We start from the raw sequence: 17,182 nt of genomic DNA on the forward strand, positions 1-17,182 counted from the left end.
AGCTGTGGTTGTGAGGGGTGTTTGGGAATTGTTGGGTGGCAGGACGTGCCATCAGGTGGGTTATCTTGAGTCTGTACCTGGGCCCCTCTATGGACCCTAGAGTGCATGGGCTGGCCTCCGTCTTCAGGTCTTGCTGGCAGCCTGTGGGCCTCCCCGGGGGCCTGCCTTTGACCACACTGGCCCTCTGTGCTCTCCAAAGCTCAACACACCCTTTGGCTCAGCTCCTGCAGTGCTGGGGCCAAGTGTGACTGCAGGACCCTGGCCCTTTCCCCCCAAGGCCTCTGAACCTAGATTCCCAGAGAAAACCCAGAGCGAGCAAGAGTATGCAGTAAATATTTATAATCAACCATTAAAACAACAAGAAACTCCATCACTGTATGGTACACAGACTGCAGGAAGCTTTGAGGGATGGGGCGGGGTGGCTCAGCTGCCCCATCTTTTGGCAATAAATAAAGCTTGGGAAACTTGAAATCTTGGCCGATTGGGTTTTGTGTAAGTCTTAAACACTGGTGAGTCTTGGGGCTCTTTGGATGTGTGGCTGTGGGGCTGGCAGGCCACTCACATGCGGAGGGCAGTTGCAGACCCCCAGAGGGCAGAGGGAGGAGTCTTCCAGGGCTGGGGGCAGCAGCAGCGGTGGGTGTGGTTATTGCTTGGAGGAGGCTTGGACTGCAGTGAACTCAGGGAACACACGCCCCAGTGAGGTAACGGCTTTGGGGAATTGGCAGCCATGCCAGTGCACTCCTCACCCATCCTCAGCAACCTGAAGTCCACGTTCCAGCGGGCTTGACGCATGCACCCTGGCATGGACTCTGCAACTGCACACCAAATAGGCCTAGAAGCTCAGTTGGCCCTGGGAGGGGCGCTCTGCACATGCGCCTCACAGTCCAGCTGCACTGTCCCTCTTGGATGCAGGCAAGACCTATCCCTCCAACAAAAGCCCTACCACCATCCAGAGGCTATACTGGGGTAAGGACGCACGGATGTTCCTCAGGAGCACAAGATTAGAACACGCCTGGCTCCCTCCAGATAAGCCAGGATGCTTGTGCCTTGGAATGACGCGGGAACCCAGCTTAGTGACTGGAGAGAGCTGTGCACAGGCGCACTGCGGCAGCGTGGAGCCAGGGGCAGTACGCTTGTGCCTTAGAACCCAACCCGTGGTCTCAGCGCACACGCATTGGGTCCTCGCGCCGCTGGTAGGACCGGCTGTAGAGGCCTTGTGCACGCAATAGGAAATGGAGAATGGGGTGAGGGGCTTAGGCTGGACTGTGGTCCGGGGACGTGGGTGCTGCGGTGGCAGTGGCCAGCGTGGGGGCTGCGGCAATGGGCTGGGTGAGGTGTGGCAATAAGAGTCTGTCCTCGAGGCCAGTTGCCAGCTTGTCCAGCAGTGCCCCTGAGGGTTGGGCACACAGGCTTGATCCTGGGCACCCGCCGCCGGGCTCCTCTTCGATGGCAGGGATGGTGGGCGCTGGAGGGCCGGCTGGGTCTTCACCTGCACGGCTGTCGGTCGGGCAGTCGACGCTGTCCCCACGGCGTAGAGGCGCGCGTGTGGGGCGGGGTTCGGGTCCAGGTGGTGCAGAAGGCATAGTGCGCTCACCTGGGTCACTGTGCTGCCGGCCGCGCTGCTGCCACTGCTTGCGTATGTGGGTGTGTGGGTGCGCACGAGCTCGATGGCGTGCAGTGCTGGGCGGGGCGTCGTCGAAGTGTGGGTCGTGGCGCAGGAACTCGTGGAAGAGCGCATCAGTCTTCTCATCCACACTGTAGTCCCGTCGTGGTGTGCGGCGGGGCCAGGCACGCGGGCTGCGAGGCCAGGTGAACTCCTCTGCTGGCGTCCCATCAAAGCTGCCCCCCACGGTAGTTGTATGGCCCACACCAGGAAAGGAGTGCTTGTCGGGCCCACTGGGAGGCCCATCGTCACCCGTGCTGCGCCCCTCGATGCTGGCATAGCCACTGTCCATCTGCAGCAGCTTGCGCGGCCCTCCCACCTCACCGTCCGAGGGCCGCAGCGTGGGAGGCGGTGAGGGCGGTGGGAAGGCGGGCGCTGTGCCCCCTGAGCCAGAGCTGTCGCCGCTGCGCACCGAGTCGCGGTCATTGCTGCTGTGGTCTGAGGCGGTGGCCGCGTGCAGCTCAAGTGAGGCACGGAGACTCCAGATGTCTCGGTAGATGGTCTGAGTGTGCTCCAGCCCTGCATCCCGCTCACTGTCTGATTCCTGCTGCTGGTCAGGCCCCGCACCACCTATGCTGCGCTCCCAGGGGGGCTCGGGGTTCACTCCTCCTGCGGCGCCTGCCTCCTCCTCCTCCACCTCTAGCCTGCAAGGCCAGGCGCAACAGTCAGAGGGCTCCCCCATGCCCTCCCCAGCCACCCTGTTCGGTCAGGGAGGGCGGGCACGGATGGGGACTCTCCACCTTGGCCAGGCTCTGTAGAAGCTGAGTTTTTTAAAATGCTGTCTCCTTTGCATGGGGATGCTTTTTTGATAAACCCTAAGCTCTCCTGGAGCCTGATTTTCAAGCAGGGTGTCTTATACAATGTGACCTAAACACCTGTGGGCACTGCAGGTGGTGGGCTCCTCACCCAGAGTGATGCTTTCCTCCAAGCCACCTTCTTCCTAACATCTTAATTCCGGGGCAGTGGGGTAGGACTAAGCAGGTGGAGGTCCCCTACCTCTGGGTGACTGATTATGCCACTTAGCACCCTCCCACAATCTTGGATTGATAAGAAATGGAGGACAATACACAGTCAGAAGGGATCACTAGGAAGTACAGGAACCCTACCCTGCTCCCTGGATTTCCACATGTCACTGACATGGGCCCAGAGCTTCAGGATAGCTGCCCTTGGGCTGTGTGTGGAGGTGGGGTCCTGATGGGAGATGTGGTCAGGGCAGTTTTTGAGAAGGAACCTGAGCAGGTGGGAGGGGGCCCCTCAGGCTGAGAACTCCCCTGGGAACTCTCAGAAGCCCTGCCTGAGTAGGCATTTAGTCCTGGGGACCCTCCCCTGGGCCCTTACCCAGTCTCCCCCTGCTCCCCTCCTCCAGCCCACAGTCCCTGCTGGAGAGGGGGCCCCAGCGGGGCAGCCTCCAGGAGGAGCAGTGGCACCAGAGGAAACTGGCTGCCCGTCTGCCCTGCAGACAGGGTGGGGAATGCGCTCCCTTGGCTACCAATGGGTGACTGGGTAGGGCAGGGGCCCACAGGCGCACCCCTAGCACTTTTATCTACTGAAAAATACCTGCCGAGAGCGGGGGACGGGCTGGTGGGGCTGGCCAGAAAGGGGCAGGGGGGCGGGAAGGCCATAGCAGCGCCTGTGCTGGCAATGTACTGGATGAAGTCCATGTGAGGGGTGTCCCCCTCCTCCTGCTCCATGCTCTCGCTGGCTGCTCGCTGTCGCTGGAAGTGGTGCCGCTTGGGGGAGCCTGTGCAGAGGGAGGCACATCAGCCTGCCTGGGCCCCTCCCAGCATTGCACCCACCCCCACCCCCAGGTCTGAAGGCACCCTGCTGTGCAGGTGTGAGTTTTGCCAGGGCAGCAGCAGTTCCCTGAGCATCCAGGGAAGACAGGTGTGGCTACAGCGGGGATTTTAACTGGTCACGTAGTGGCAGGCACAGCTGGGCTAAAACACAGATGTGGGAAGGAGTGGATTGTAAAGCACAGGTTGGGGGGATGAGGGAAGAGGTGAAGCCCTCTCCTGCCAGCCTCACCCCTGCCCATGGGCCACCCTCCCACCATAGAGGCCTGGAAGAAGCTTCAGTGGTAAAGTCACAGGGGTGGGGAGGATAGCCACCTAGCAAATAGCTATAGGTTCTGGGTGGTTCTGCACCTGCATTTGACTATAGTCACCCTCAGGAATCACAGAATGCCTCTGGGCTCCCAACAGGGTGGCAAGATAGGCCCTCCCTCCCTGGCCAGGAGCACCTAGGCCAGAACTCACCCTCCCTCTCTGATGTTGGCTGGAGCCAGGCCCCAACCAGGAGGCTGGCACTGTCACTAGCCTCGTCCCTTCGCTCTCTCTGACACTGTGTGTCCCCTCTCCCACCTCCTCCACAGGGCAGCAAGCACATGCATGGCCTGGCCTGGCCCACTGAGTTCCTCTGAGCAGGGCTGGCTACAGCTGTCAGTGCCCACCTTCCCATGCCCTGTACAACCCTGCCTTGGACTGAGGGTAAAGAAGCCCTATATCCAGGACCCCACATGCCTCTGGGTCTGCAGGATTGAAGGGGTGGCCAACTGGGCCCCCTACCTGTTGTAAATAAGTTTTGGGTTTTTTGGTTAATCCTCCTCACCCAAGGAGGATATATTTTCCATTGATATTTTAAAGAAAGTGGGAGGGAGGGAGGAAGGGAGGGATAGAGACACACACATACACATCAGTGTGAGAAAGACACATCGATTGGTTGCCTCCTGCAAGCACCCCAACCGGGGCCAGGGAACGAACCTGCAACCCAGGTACATGCCCTTGACAGGGAATTGAACCCACTACCTTTCAGTCTCAGGCTGACGCTCTAACCACTGAGAAACACCAGCCAGGGCTGTACGTAAGTTTTATTGGCAGGCACACAGCCACACTCATTTCCATGCCATTTACTGCTGCTTGCCCACCACCACTGTAGACAGACTGACTGCAAAACCAAAAACACTACCATCTGGGGCCCCAGAGCAGCTCCGTGCCTGGCCTCGGGCCCCCTCCTGACCAACTCTGAGACCTTGGACAGGGCATCTACTGGCCAGCATGGGGCAGGAAATGGAGACCCCACTCAGGAGCAGAGATCCCACCCTGGGTTCTGAGCCTCCCACTCTATGGCTGCCTGGGGCAGGGTCCCCGGCCCTTACTCCCCACCAGGGGCCACAGCTCACCTCTCGTGTCCAGACTTGATGCCCGCTGGCTGGGCTCCAGCTTCCATTTTTTGACCTTGAAGTAGGGGCTGGCCCCATCCAAACTGGCATGGCGCCTCAGGCGGGTGAAGAACTGCAGGACTGGGCCTGCCCCAGAGCCTGGGCCTGCCTCCCGGGGCCCTGCAGAGGTCCCCAGCCCACCAGGCTTGGTGCTCCTGGCAGCCGCATCCAGCTGGAAGGGAAGAGGGATGCTCTCAGGCGGCCCCTTCCCCACTGTTCCCCACCTGTTACTCAGCCCAGGCTAAGTACCAAGGGGAAGCAGGGAGCTCTCTCCTCCCACCTGATGCTGCCCAAAAGTTTCCCAGGGGCTCAGCCAGGTGCTGGCCAGCTCTGTCCTCCCCAGCCCTGGACAGAGGGGGTCCGAGAAATGCCTGGGAGTGCTTACCCTGGGGCTTAGGTTGGGTCCTGACCACACCCTGCCCAGCTGCCCGAGTGCCTTGTGCCTGTGTGAGCATACTCATGTCCGAAACGGCTGTGCATGTGTCCTGTGTACTACCCACCCCGCAGGGCTCATGCCCATGGGCAGCTTCCCCAGTTCACAGGAGCCCACTTGTGTGCTGTGGCCCATTCAGGGACCAGGCTGGGGCAAGGAGAGCTGTGGAGGTGGGAGGCCACAGGCTGACCTGTCCTGAAACAGGACAGGGAGAGACAAGGGACACATGGGAGCCCTCACCGAGGTGCCTTCCCCGGAGTCACTGGATGAGGAGGAGCTGATCTCGAAGTCAGCAGGGCCCGTGGAAGGGTTGTAGGGGTCACCTGGCAAGGCGGAGCTGGGGCCCACGGAGCGGCCAGTGAGGGCCTTCCCCGGGGGCTGTGGGACAGAGCCGGGCGGAGGAGGAAGCAGTGACAGGTCAAAGAGCACTGGCGGGTGGGGGGATGTGCTGGGCCCAGCCACCCTCTATGCATCCAGCCAGCCCCACTCCCCGTCCTGAGATAAGGGGGTCGGCCCAGAGAGTGGGAAAGGTGCCACCTGCCAGGTGAGGGTAGCAATCCCTCCCACCACGTCCAAGTCTGGTTGCCAACCCCTCCATACTCACCTGGAATATGGCAAGGCTGGCCTTGGGAGGTACCGAGGGGTGAGGCATGGCAGCTGCACTGGCTTCGCTGGAGTCACACTCGTGGATGGTGACGATCTTGAGGGGCGGCAGGTGCAGGTGGGTGAGGCGAGCATTCTTCAGGTGGTGGAAGTCCCCTTCTGTCAGGGTATACCTGTGCCAAGCACACCCACCCATCACAGAGCAGCCCATCCCTGTGCTCAGCCCCGCCCCGCACAGGCCAGGTATCCCCAGCCTGCAATCTGCTGTTCCATGGCCCCATCGTCCACCCTGCTGGGTCTGGGGAGAGCACAGCATGAATGACCACCCAGCTCAGTATTGAGGCGACGCTGCAGCCCTGAGGGTGCTGATCCCCTTACCTTCGGCCCTTGTCCTGCGCCTTGCGGCTCTGCTCAAACAGGGCTGCCTCGTTGAAGGACACACGGCGGCCGGTAGAGCTGGTGGACAGGAAGCGCTCGGTCTCTGCATCCAGGCCCTCGAGGTCCTCCCCCCTCAATTCGGGGTCTGCGAGGAGAGCCAAGAGAGGGTGGGCCCCGGGTGGGCCGCACCTAGTGCCGGCAGACTGTGGGCGGGAGGGGGAGGGAGCGAGGGGGCCCAACTGACCACCAGGGATGGACAGGGAGGTGGGCGGGCACTCGCTCATCCGCTCACACACTCACTCACTCAGCACGCGCCTGTGAGCACCTACGCGTGGGCTTTAAGGAAACAGAGATGAGTCGGAATCGAGCTTCGCCCAGTCTGGTGGGGGAGACAGACAGACACAGAAGGTCAGGAGGCCTGAGAGGGAAGGCCGAGGAGTGGACAGGGGGCAGGGCCTGGGCAGGGGTGGGGCCTGGGCAGCACCTCACCTTGGACTGGGTGGGTGCTGGTGTCCAGGTAGGTGGTGGTTGTCTTCTCTGCCTCCTCCGTGGCTCTGGGGCAAGACAACAGGAGAGCAAGGTGGCCAGGGTCCCTGCAGGGCTCATGCTCATGGGCAGCATCCTAAGCTCACCGAGCCCGCCTGCTGGGACCTGGTCCCTGCACAGGTATGGTGCACCTGCTCCCCACTAGCCAGCTGTCAGATGCACTTGCCTGGCCCCAGGACCCCCCAGGTCTCCCAGAAAGCAGCAGGTTGATTGGCACAAACCTGTTGAAGCCCTGGTGGACTTCCCAGCAGCGCCTGCACAGGAGCAACACACCAGACAGCACCACGAGGGTTCCCCCAACAAAGAGCGACATCACCACCACCACCAGCATATAGTTGTCCAAGATGGGGTCAGGCTCCGCCTGTGGGGTAGCAGGGGTCAGGTCCTACCTGGACTCTGGTGGGCCAGACCTGTCGATCTCTCCTTCCCAACCCCCTCACTCACAGTGGGGCGGCCTGTGGTGTTGTCCCACGCCGTGGTCAGGGTGGCCGTGGTGGCGGTGGTAGCAGTCATGGCCATGGTGGCTGTGGGCTGCATTTTGAGGTGAGAAGGACCCTAGGGGAGGGGGGCTGCTCAGCTCCAGCTCCCAGTACCTGCCCCCTCACTCATCCCAGGGAGTCAGAGCAGCAGCCCACACAGGGCAGTGATTCACAGAGAGGTGGGGGGAATCCCACACAACCCCTACCCCCTCAGATCAGTGCCCAGCAGGGACCTCCATCTCCCAGTCTTTAAGATGAGGTCAAACGCCTCCCCAGCTGGTGGGGTCGGATTGGCAAGGTAGCACTGCTTAGGAGTCCTGTCCAGGAAAGGACAAGCATCCTGGGAGAATGGAGAAACTGAGACTGTCAGCTCCACCTCCTTGTCCACCACCCGCAAAGACTATAGGGCCCTGCCTGCCCCATCAGGAGACTGAAGCTTCAGAAGACTGGCCCCAGGCTAGGGGGGCAAGTAATCCACCACGGGGAGCGGGAAGGAGGAGCTGAGCACCGGGTCTCCAGGGTCCTGACTCAGGAGGTAAAGTCCCCCTTCCACGGAGCACTAGTGGGAGTGAAAAGGCCAAAGGCGCATCTGTTCCCAGCCCTGAAGAATTTGGTTCCCATGGCGACTGAGCGAGCAGGCTGAGCTGGGGGGGGCGGGGGGAGTTTGCCAGGGAGCACTGGGGAGGGGAGGGGCGGGGCGTGAGAGGGAGGCCTCCTGCAGGGGCGACTCCAGCCGGCCCTGGGCAGCAAAATGGCTGCTGTGCGCCTCCTCGCGCGCCGGTGCCCAGCCCGAGGTCAGGCTCTTCCGCCAGCAGCCTCTCCCAGCGCGGGCTGGCGAGTCTCTACGCTTGGGGAAACTGAGGCCTGGGAGGGGCCCGGCACTCGGGAATAGGGCTGCCCAGACATTGCACCTGACCCTCCTCCTTGCGGGAAGGACGGGGACGCACTCTGGAATCTCAGGGAACAGAGTTTGGGGCCGGATGGCCAGCAGCAGTCGGCTAGGCGCCCGCGCGGTCCTTCCCCAGAGGAAAGGGAATGCCTGTGCACAGGCTCCAGCGTCCCCAACACTTTCGGGTTTTGACCCCACGAGACAGCGGGAGAAACTGAGGCCCAGAGAAGGGGAGGGTGCTGACCAAAGCCAGGTGTCCTCAGCGCTCGGGGTCAGAGTCTGGCCGCGGCTCCCCTGCCTACTTGGGGGTAAGGCGCGCATAAATGTAGGTTGAGAAATGAGTTCAGACTGGAGGGGGAGGGGACAGAGACGCATGGACATGACAAGACGAGGGAAGATGGCAGGAGGCGGAGGAAGAAGAGAGGTGGATTCTCGGGGGTAGGCGGGAACTGGAGCAGAGGGTGGAGGTCCCCCACAGGCCAGACCCTGAGGTGCAGCCGGGCCTCGGCTCCCCGAATTCGCTGGCCTCTGCGCCGAACCCCGCACTCACATCCGGCCCCGGCGGCGGGGATGTCGAGGGAGGACAGGCAGAGCGAGGCTCCAGGTAGATCAACCTCGGGCTGAGCCAGGAGGCGGAAGCGCCCGCGCCCTCGCCGGATCTCCCAGGGGGAAATTGAGGCCGGGGGAGGGCGCGGGACAGGGTCCCTCTTCAGGCCGCCGAAGGCGAGGTGCAGAGCTCCGCGGGTTGGCTCCCACGCCCGCCCCGATCCTCCGCTCCCTCCCTCGGGCCTCGCGGGGAAAAGACAGTGGTCCTGAGCCAGGGCGGGCCCTGGAGCCAGCGCGATTCTGGGCTCCGCGGTCACGGCCTGCCTCCCGCCCGCCCGGTGCAGCCCCGGGCCCGCCGCGCCTACCTCAGTCTCGGGGCGCACGGCCCATGGGCGGCGGGCGGGCGGCTTCGCGGCGCTCCCGGCTGGCTCCGGCGCCCGGTGGCCGAGGAGCAGGAGGAGAATTTATGAATGGAGAGCCCGGTGCGCGGGGGAGGCAGGCGAGAGAGGAGGGACCGCTCACGTGACCGCGTTGGCTACGAGCCCGCTCCCACCCGCTGGGTGCCGCCGGGTCGTGGCCCGCAGTCCCCGCCGCGCTCGCCGCTGCGTTTAGCTCTGTCCGCACTGGCCACCGCCTCCCCTTCCCTTCCGGCGCGGGCGGGGGGCGGAGCTTGCGCTCCCGGTTGCCCCCTCCCCACGCGGAGCCGCCCTCTCCCGCGGCCGCTGATCTCCGCCCCCACGCCCTGCAGCACGACTTCTCGACCCCTCCCTGAGTCTTGAAAGGTGGGGTGGGGGCGTGCTGAGATGCACGACTCCCCCCAACCCGGGATCCTGGGGTGCATAGACTCCCCCTCCTTGTCTTCCCCCAGTCTGGGGGTCCCCAAGGTACACAGCCCAGGGGTTTCGGCTGTCCTCCCTTTGTTTCCGTGTGAGGGCAGCACTGTCGGGGCCCTCCGTGCGCCCTGCTTTGTTGGGACAAGCGGAGATAATAGAACACAACCTGTACTGAGTGCCACCAGGGACTGCCCAGCGCCAGTGACATCAGAACTACCCTGCAGAACCCCCACACCTGGCAAACCCGAAGCTGTGCCCCCTTTTCTCTCTCCGAAAATCATGCCTTCTAGATGCTTAGGCCACCAATCTGCTGTCCTCCCTGTCCTGGCTCCATCCCAGCCACACCCCATAACGACACCCCTTCTCCATGGAAAGCCCACGCTGCTGCTCGGTGATGCACAATTTCAGCCTCCAGGCATTTGCACTCGCAGGTGCGAGGCAAGACCCCTCTTCCCCAGCTCAGCCGCAAGAAGCCTTCCTCACCCCTTCAACACTTCCCAAATAGCAAAGCCTCCATGACTCTCTCTTGGCTGTCTGCTAACATAGCAACCACCACTTGACACCCCTGGGCCCTGCTACACTTGGTTTCTCGCTGTGGACCTCCACCTTACTAGCTCCTGTGTGTTGTGGCCCTACTCAACCTGCCCCCACTACACGATGAGCTCCAAGAGCAGCTCACTCAGGGCTGCGTCCCCAGGGCTGGTACCCGGGAGGGAGCAGCTTATTAACTGGATGAAAGGTTGATACCACTAAAAGGAGAGCTAGGAGCAGCCAAGTAGATCAATACCAAGGAAAGCTGGCTCCAGGTGAGTAGGGATGGCATGTGCGAAGGTCCTGAGGTGGAAAAGTGTGTTTGCAGATGATCGAGATGTTTGAGGAAGCAGGGGAAACCATCTTGTGGTTCCTAGTAGGGGGATAACATGGTCCCTCTGGCTGTGTGTGTGCAGAAGTGCTCCATGGTGAGGCTAGGGAAGGAGGCTGGGACCATCCAAACGAGTGACGGTGGCCACAGGGGCCAAGCTGAGCGGACAGGCCTTGTCAATGGGTCTATTAGGGTATGCCAGGATAACCCCAGGTTTGGGACCTGAGTTACAGGTGGTGCCTTTACCCATGGGCCACGCTGGAATAGGGATTTTAAAAAGTCTTTCAGTGGATGGGTAGGAGCAGCCCATTAGGTAGACGAGGCCTCCCTATGGGGCCCGGGTTTCAGGAGAGGTAGGGCTACACACATGACGCACCGCACCCCTAGACATGTGAGTAGGGCTTCCCAATGCACACGTCCCCTTCCCTCAAACCCTCTCCGCCCCACTTCCCCCCCACCCCCGCCCCGCGCAGACCCCGGAGGGGTTTTTTTTTGGCCTGGATGCTGGGAGGCAGGGGCGCAGCCACAGCGCCAGCCTGAACCCTGCTGGAAGCTAGGACTCATGCAACCCCGGAGGTTGGGGAGCCTCCGCAGCAGGTGCCTCGGGCCCAGGTGTGACATCCGTGTCTTGTATCCCTCAGCTCCACAGCAAAGGCCTTTCGAGTTCAGCCCGGACTCCGCGTTTTCCCAGAGCCCAAGGTTGGGGGTGGGAAGCTCGGCCCAGTTCGCCGACCTGCCTGCGTGACCGCGGAGGCGGAGCGGTGACGTCAGCGCCGCGAGCGAGGCTGCGCAGGCCGCGGTGACGTCAGCGGAGCCCCCAGCCTACCGCACACGCGCCAGTGCGTCAGCAGCTTGCGGGGGCGACGGCCGGGCGGGGCCGCAAAGACAGCATCTCCGGACACGGGGGCGCCGTCTCGTGGCGCTCGCGGGGATTGCAGCCAAGCCGGGCTCGCGTCCCAGGCGCTGGCTCGCACTGGACCCTCAGCCTGAGGATGCTGTTCCTGGGATTTCTGCCTCAGTTTCAGCCTGACTCATCCATCACCGCCCCACACAGTCCTTTGCTCCTTTAAAAAAGTTGTTTGGCCCTAGCTGCTCTGGCTCAGTGGATAGAGCGTCAGCCTGTGGACCAAAGGGTCCCAGGTTTGATTCCAGTCAAGGGCACATGCCCCGGGGTTTCCGGCGCAATCCGCAGTGTGGGGCGTGCAGGAGGTAGCCGATCAATGATTCTCTCTTATCACTGATGTTTCTACCTCTCTCTCCCTCTCCCTTCCTCTCTGAAATCAATAAAAATATATATATTTTTTAAATTATTTGTTTTTTCCTAACGTTGAACGTCTGTAAAATGCCCCCGACCCCCACACCAGAAGTGGAATCGTGGTATTTCTCTAAGTCTCAGCTCCTGACATCCAATTAGCGCTCCCTAAATCTTGAATTCAACTTAAGTTTCTCCTCCGCGCAGGCTTTTGGTCCTCCGCATGCAGAACCTTGTAACCGTCGTCTCCCACCCCCGCGACACACACGCACACACTCACATGCACCCCCCTCCCCCTCCTACACACACCCTCCCAGCAGTCTGAGAGCTCGGACCGAAACGAAACTACAACCCCCAGCATGCTGCGCACCCAGCGGCGCGTCCTAGTTAACGTCGCGCTCGACAGCCGAGAGTCGTAGTTAGCGCGTGCGCCCTGGCTAGTAATCCTTCTCCCAGACGTCACCGCGCGTCGTCCTCCTCGCCCTCCAGGCAGTCTGCGTTCCGCCCGCGTCTGACCACCGTCCTCTACCTACTGCCGCTGCTATGCTGCCAGCCGCGCTGCTCCGCCGCCCCGGCCTGGGTCGCCTCGTGCGCCAGGCTCGCGCCTACGCCGAGGCTGCGGCCGCCCCAGCCCCCGCCGCGGCCCCGGGACAAATGTCTTTCACCTTCGCCTCTCCCACACAGGTGCGGACGCCATTCCGGACCCCGGTCCCGGCACGAACCTCCTAACCCCCATTCCGAACCCGATTTCTCCAACCCCCAGGTCGCCGATCCCCATTCGGTATCCGCAGTCCGAGACCCCAACCCCCAGGTCGCCGACCCCTATTCCGTACTACGGACCCGTGCCCTTTCACCGTGTGTTCTGGGATCCTGCCACCCCCAACCTCCCAAACTCCCGGACCTTCCACCTGAAATTCGACGCCCAAGGGCTGGACCTGCCCTTTAAGCCGGGATTGCCCCTTGCTGCAAGCACCTCTCCCGAGATAAGCACCTCCTATGTGCCTTTCCCTGGCAGGTACCTCCTCATATCCTACAGCATCTCTTTGCTCTTTGCTAAAGGGCTTGGGTGCTAGATTTCGTTCTCACAGAGGATGGCACTGAGGCCCTGCCCAAAAAACAAAACCCAAGGCGGCCCCAGCGCTGGCTGCTTCTGTGTCTCCCATTGGCACTCAGCTCTGCCCAGCCCATTTCACTACTTGGGAGACTGAATCCCGGTGGAGTGGGACTGGCCTGCAGTGACCTATTTATTCCTTATGTGTCTTCTCCAGGTCTTCTTCAATGGCGCCAACGTCCGGCAGGTGGATGTGCCCACGCAGACAGGAGCCTTCGGTATCCTGGCAGCCCACGTGCCCACCCTGCAGGTCCTGCGGCCAGGGCTGGTTGTTGTCCATGCTGAGGATGGCACCACCTCCAAATACTTCGGTGAGTCCAGCAGGAGGACAGAGGACGGCTGAGCAGGGCTGCACGTTGCAGCAAGTCGGTCCCCAATTCCGTTGGTATAGCGAGAAAAAGTGCTGTGGGCACTCGCAGGACACAATAGGAAGAAAGCCAGAAGCGTTTTTACAGCTTCCAGCTTCTTACTGGCTGTGGTTAAGAAGCTTGTAGTGGGGTGAAGGAGGGTGACAGATGCTGGGAAGAGAAGTGAAATGGTGCTGGCTGGGTGTGCTCTCCCTTCCAGAAGCAGCCCCCATCTTGCCCTTCCCTCCCTTCTTCCCCCACAGGCATGCATCTCCTAAACTCTAAGAGACCCCACAGAGACTTGCAACCAGGGAGCAATGGGCAATGGCAGCTTGTCCTGGGCTAACCCTAACCCTGTCCCTGTCCCCAAGGCCCCTTTCTCACTGACGCCTTAGTGAGCCACAGCAGCCCAGCCTAGCCTCATTTCCCCTCCTAGCCCCTCTCCTGCTGTTTCTTCTATCCGAGGCCCTTCCTTGTTTCATTGTTCCCAACTTTATAAATGTTCTCCAAAAATAAAAAATGTGCTGGCAAGGGGGTCTGACTTGAGGAGGAAACTTGTGCAGAAAGAAACCGGCTCTCAGACCTTTACCAGCATTAGTCTCCAAAGCTGCAGCCATCCAGGATTCAAACACAGCCCTGTCACCGGACCCCGCTCAACTTAGAAGCTCGTGGGTGAAGGGAAGGGTCTGTGTCCCCATGCCCAGCCGCCAGCAGATGCCCCTGGTGGCCCCCTGGTCTCCTGTGTTCTCTCCAGGTGCCCATTTCCCGGGCTGGATCCCAGGGCCCTGGTGGGGCCACTGTCCTGGGGCTAGTGGTTTCCCCTAAGCCTAGATGTGGCGGTCTCACCCCCTCTCCTCCCGCAGTTAGCAGCGGCTCGGTCACAGTGAACGCTGATTCATCAGTTCAGTTACTGGCTGAAGAGGCTGTGACGCTGGACATGCTGGATTTGGGGGTAAGTGTCCCAGCGGAAACTGAGGCACCAAGCAGGCACGAGCTAAGGGCTTCTGGCTTTGGGGGTGGAAGGGCAGGTGCCAGGACAGGGACCCTGTTTGGACCTCACTAACCACCACCTACTGTAGGCGGCCAAGGCAAACTTGGAGAAGGCACAATCGGAGCTGTCAGGGGCATCCGACGAGGCCATGAGAGCTGAGATCCAAATCCGAATCGAGGCCAACGAAGCCCTGGTGAAGGCTCTGGAGTAGGCGGTGCGTGCTCCTCGCCAGTGTCAGCAGGGAAACCAAGACCAGAGTGGGACAGGGGTTGGAACCAGCTCTCATGGGTCCAGTATGAGGGTGGGGGCAACCCCTCTGGGAGGTAGCCATCCTTGCCAATGAGGCCACCGGGGGCGGGCAGCAAATTGCTAACTTCTCCCAGAGCATACCCCCTGGGCCCAGGCCTGGTGGCAGGGGTGAGCTCAGAGACCCTGCTCTGCTCTTGGGAGGACTGTCACCTAGGGGATTTGCCTCCCACCTCCAAAGATCCTACCAACCTGACCTGCTGCCCTCCACGCTCGTGCTGTAGAGACCTCTTCTCCCTACTGCCTCCTCTGGACAGCTTGTCCCCAGTGTGCACCCCATTAAAGACCAGGGACTCCACTTGTGTGTGCTGATTTTGTCTCCTGCCTAGGGCAATGGGCTTGGGATACCATACCTCTGTTAGGGAGGGCCTCAGCTTCAGGGATTTGGGGGTTGTGGCCTAAAAGGTCCTTGGGAGCCTCTGAGGAGTGGGGGAGAACACAGCTAGTGACACCAGGCAGGGTTCTGGGGACAGCATGGGTGGAGGGGTGGTTGTGGCTCTTCGGTCAGGACTGGGCTGCTAGTCAAGACACCTAGGGTCCAGTCAGGTTCCAGGCTGTGATTTCCACTCTGTGGGCTTCCTGGGCCTACTCCCAAGGAGGCCCCGCCTTGTACTGGACCAGCCTGTGGGTGGCCCTGGATGGATGACTGCCTGACTTCTGTTGGTGTTGGCATCTCTGTGGCACCCCAGGCCCTGGGACAGCCCCAGATGGGGTGGAGTGTGAACAAGGGCAGCCCTGGCAGCACACAGCTTCACAGTGCTGCTCCATCTCCTCCATTTTGTAACCCTGGGGATGACCCAGACTTGGGTTCCAGGTGGTAGACAGAGGACTTCGAGGCAGGGGTCTTCTTGCCCCACCCCCATCAGCCCTGAGCCCAGGCTGGGCTTGCAGGGTATTCCAGGATGGTGAGTGTTCGGAAGAGCCTGGGCCTCCCTGTGTGTCACAGGGAGGCCACCCTGGGGCAGGTCATCAATATGGATGGGCTGTGCACTAGTGTGTCACAGTCCTATGCAAGTGACTGTCACATGGCTGTGTTCAAGGCTTGACATGGTGAGAGTCCCATATTTGTGGGGCCTCCAGGTGATCTCCCTGCGCTGTGTGTGTGTGTGTGTGTGTGTGTGTGTGTGTACCTATGCACGTGCATGCCCCCACATGCCTGGGTCTCCTTTCTCTCAGGCCAGTGAGGCCCAAGCAGCAGTCCCCTAATTCCCAGGAACTCCCAGTCTAGAGAAGGCTGTGATAGCCAGGAGTCCCAGGTACAGCACCACTTTGTCTCCAGCTCAGAGACAAGGTCTTAAGAGTTCATGGCCAGGTTGGGCACCATAAATAAAACCAAAGAAGGGAGACCATCACCAAGATGCTGTGCCAGCACCCACTCTCTGCTTATGTCCCGAGAGACTTCAGCCTCCAGCTGGGGGACAGCAGGATGCAACTGGGACACCATAGTACATTCCCCATGGGAGACATGAGACTTGGGGGCACACCCTGCCTGACATGGGCCCTGGGGGAACAGCTGGTGCTGGCAGGGCCAAGACCTGGGGCAGAAGGGATCCAGACATCATCCACAGGGCAGGCTTGGGACCTGAGGGGGGCAGGAAAGGGGTCCCCTGGTACAACTGTGCTTATATCCTGGGACGATTGCTGAAATATAGGGATGCTCTAAATGGGAAGGAATGAGAAGCCAGTTGATTAGCATGTTTTAAGTTAGACCTGCAGAGCAAGGTCAGGGCCTCTCCCTCCCCCCCCCCCCCCCCAAGAGCAACCCTTCACTCCCCAGTGTGGTTTCAGCAAGGTCAGGGACCAGCCCGAGTTCTGCCTACCCCAGTAGCAGCATCCCCAGCCCTTGGGGGTCCCACCCAGGCTGTTCTGTTTCCTCTGCCACCTCCCAAGCTGGAAGCAGAGCCCCTACTCTGGGCCCCTCTGCCTGTTCCCACAACCCACAGCCACTTAGTCTGCAGACCTCTGCAGTAGCTGTTCCATTTCCTGGAGAACCATGCTGTGTTTGTGGCAAACCGCTACCCATCCCTCAACACCAGTCCCAGTAACTCCTTCCAGCTAAGTCCTGACTGACCTTGGGGGTTGGGAGTGGGGCAGAGGCCATAGGAGCATTGGGTGAGAGCCTGAAGGAACAGCCCTGGGAGGGATGCTGAGGGTAGAGGTGGGGACGGTCGTGCCAGATAAAAGGAGAAACCAGAAAAGCGGATAGAGTTGGGTGAGTAGAACTTGGGGTCCCTTTCTGGGCAGAAGGGTCAGGAGGACCAATAGGGCCCCACCACCAATCGGGGTCATCCCCAGAAAGCCACCAAATGACATGCCATGCTCCTGCCTGTGTGGTCTATTTCCTAGTATGTGAAATGGGAAGAGGGGTTATGCTCAGCCCAAAGGATGGGCAGTGAACTTGCATTATTGAATGATGACAACATCACTGGGTCTGAGTGAGGGACCCATACCTCAAGCCCCAGGGTGAGTCCTGCAGGATTCTCATTCCACCCCATGGCCACCTAGGAAACAGGCTCCCGAGGCCACGACGTGTGATGACTGGCTGCACAAGGCAGTCCAGGTGCTGGTTAATCGCTCCATAAATGCCCTCTGAGGTCACTGTTCAGGGATGCGCGGCCGCAGCACCCCCACTCCAGGCAGGTGACTTCGGCCTGTTTTCCTGGACTGTGCTGCTGACTCAGGCTCCCCTTCCCACGCCCCGCCTTCCGCCTTGCGGGCACCCCCAA

The 17,182-nt window shown here is 61.1% G+C and overlaps 2 protein-coding genes across 5 annotated transcripts; one reads left to right on the forward strand and one right to left on the reverse strand.

Moving 5' to 3' along the window:
- Positions 1-585: 585 nt before the first annotated feature.
- Positions 586-9,395, reverse strand: CBARP (CACN subunit beta associated regulatory protein). 4 transcript variants are annotated; one of them, XM_079771564.1, is made up of 10 exons: positions 9,120-9,395; positions 7,285-7,395; positions 7,062-7,201; positions 6,784-6,848; positions 6,295-6,439; positions 5,918-6,089; positions 5,554-5,691; positions 4,842-5,052; positions 3,221-3,404; positions 586-2,307 (listed from the first exon to the last, which is right to left on the reverse strand). In XM_079771564.1, exons 2-10 carry the CDS (start codon positions 7,375-7,377, stop codon positions 1,254-1,256), a joined length of 2,202 nt encoding a protein of 733 aa, XP_079627690.1. In that variant the 5' UTR covers positions 7,378-7,395; positions 9,120-9,395; the 3' UTR covers positions 586-1,253. The 4 variants fall into 4 exon arrangements, with proteins under 4 accessions (XP_079627690.1, XP_079627691.1, XP_079627693.1 ...); XM_079771565.1 differs by lacking the exon at positions 5,554-5,691; XM_079771567.1 differs by lacking the exons at positions 7,062-7,201; positions 7,285-7,395; positions 9,120-9,395 and adding an exon at positions 6,595-6,673 and having other exon boundaries at positions 5,554-5,650; positions 6,784-7,043.
- Positions 9,396-12,131: 2,736 nt separating this feature from the next.
- Positions 12,132-14,754, forward strand: ATP5F1D (ATP synthase F1 subunit delta). The gene is made up of 4 exons (XM_079772963.1): positions 12,132-12,385; positions 12,970-13,123; positions 14,023-14,111; positions 14,239-14,754. Exons 1-4 carry the CDS (start codon positions 12,245-12,247, stop codon positions 14,359-14,361), a joined length of 507 nt encoding a protein of 168 aa, XP_079629089.1. The 5' UTR covers positions 12,132-12,244; the 3' UTR covers positions 14,362-14,754.
- The last annotated feature ends 2,428 nt before the right edge of the window (positions 14,755-17,182 follow it).

This window comes from Cnephaeus nilssonii (genome assembly GCF_951640355.1).
Source record: "Cnephaeus nilssonii genome assembly, chromosome: 5".
Lineage (NCBI taxonomy): Eukaryota > Metazoa > Chordata > Mammalia > Chiroptera > Vespertilionidae > Cnephaeus > Cnephaeus nilssonii.

Coding starts and splice junctions, on each gene's coding strand:
- CBARP (XM_079771564.1), bottom strand. CDS start 7,377: ATGCAGCCCACAGCCACCATGGCCATGACTGCTACCACCGCCACCACG. Junction 6,849..7,061: donor GTCCACCAGGGCTTCAACAG/GTTTGTGCCAAT, acceptor GTCTTGCCCCAG/AGCCACGGAGGAGGCAGAGA. Junction 2,308..3,220: donor CCGTCCCCCGCTCTCGGCAG/GTATTTTTCAGT, acceptor CTGGCCTTGCAG/GCTAGAGGTGGAGGAGGAGG.
- ATP5F1D (XM_079772963.1), top strand. CDS start 12,245: ATGCTGCCAGCCGCGCTGCTCCGCCGCCCCGGCCTGGGTCGCCTCGTG. Junction 12,386..12,969: donor CCTTCGCCTCTCCCACACAG/GTGCGGACGCCA, acceptor TGTCTTCTCCAG/GTCTTCTTCAATGGCGCCAA. Junction 14,112..14,238: donor TGGACATGCTGGATTTGGGG/GTAAGTGTCCCA, acceptor CACCTACTGTAG/GCGGCCAAGGCAAACTTGGA.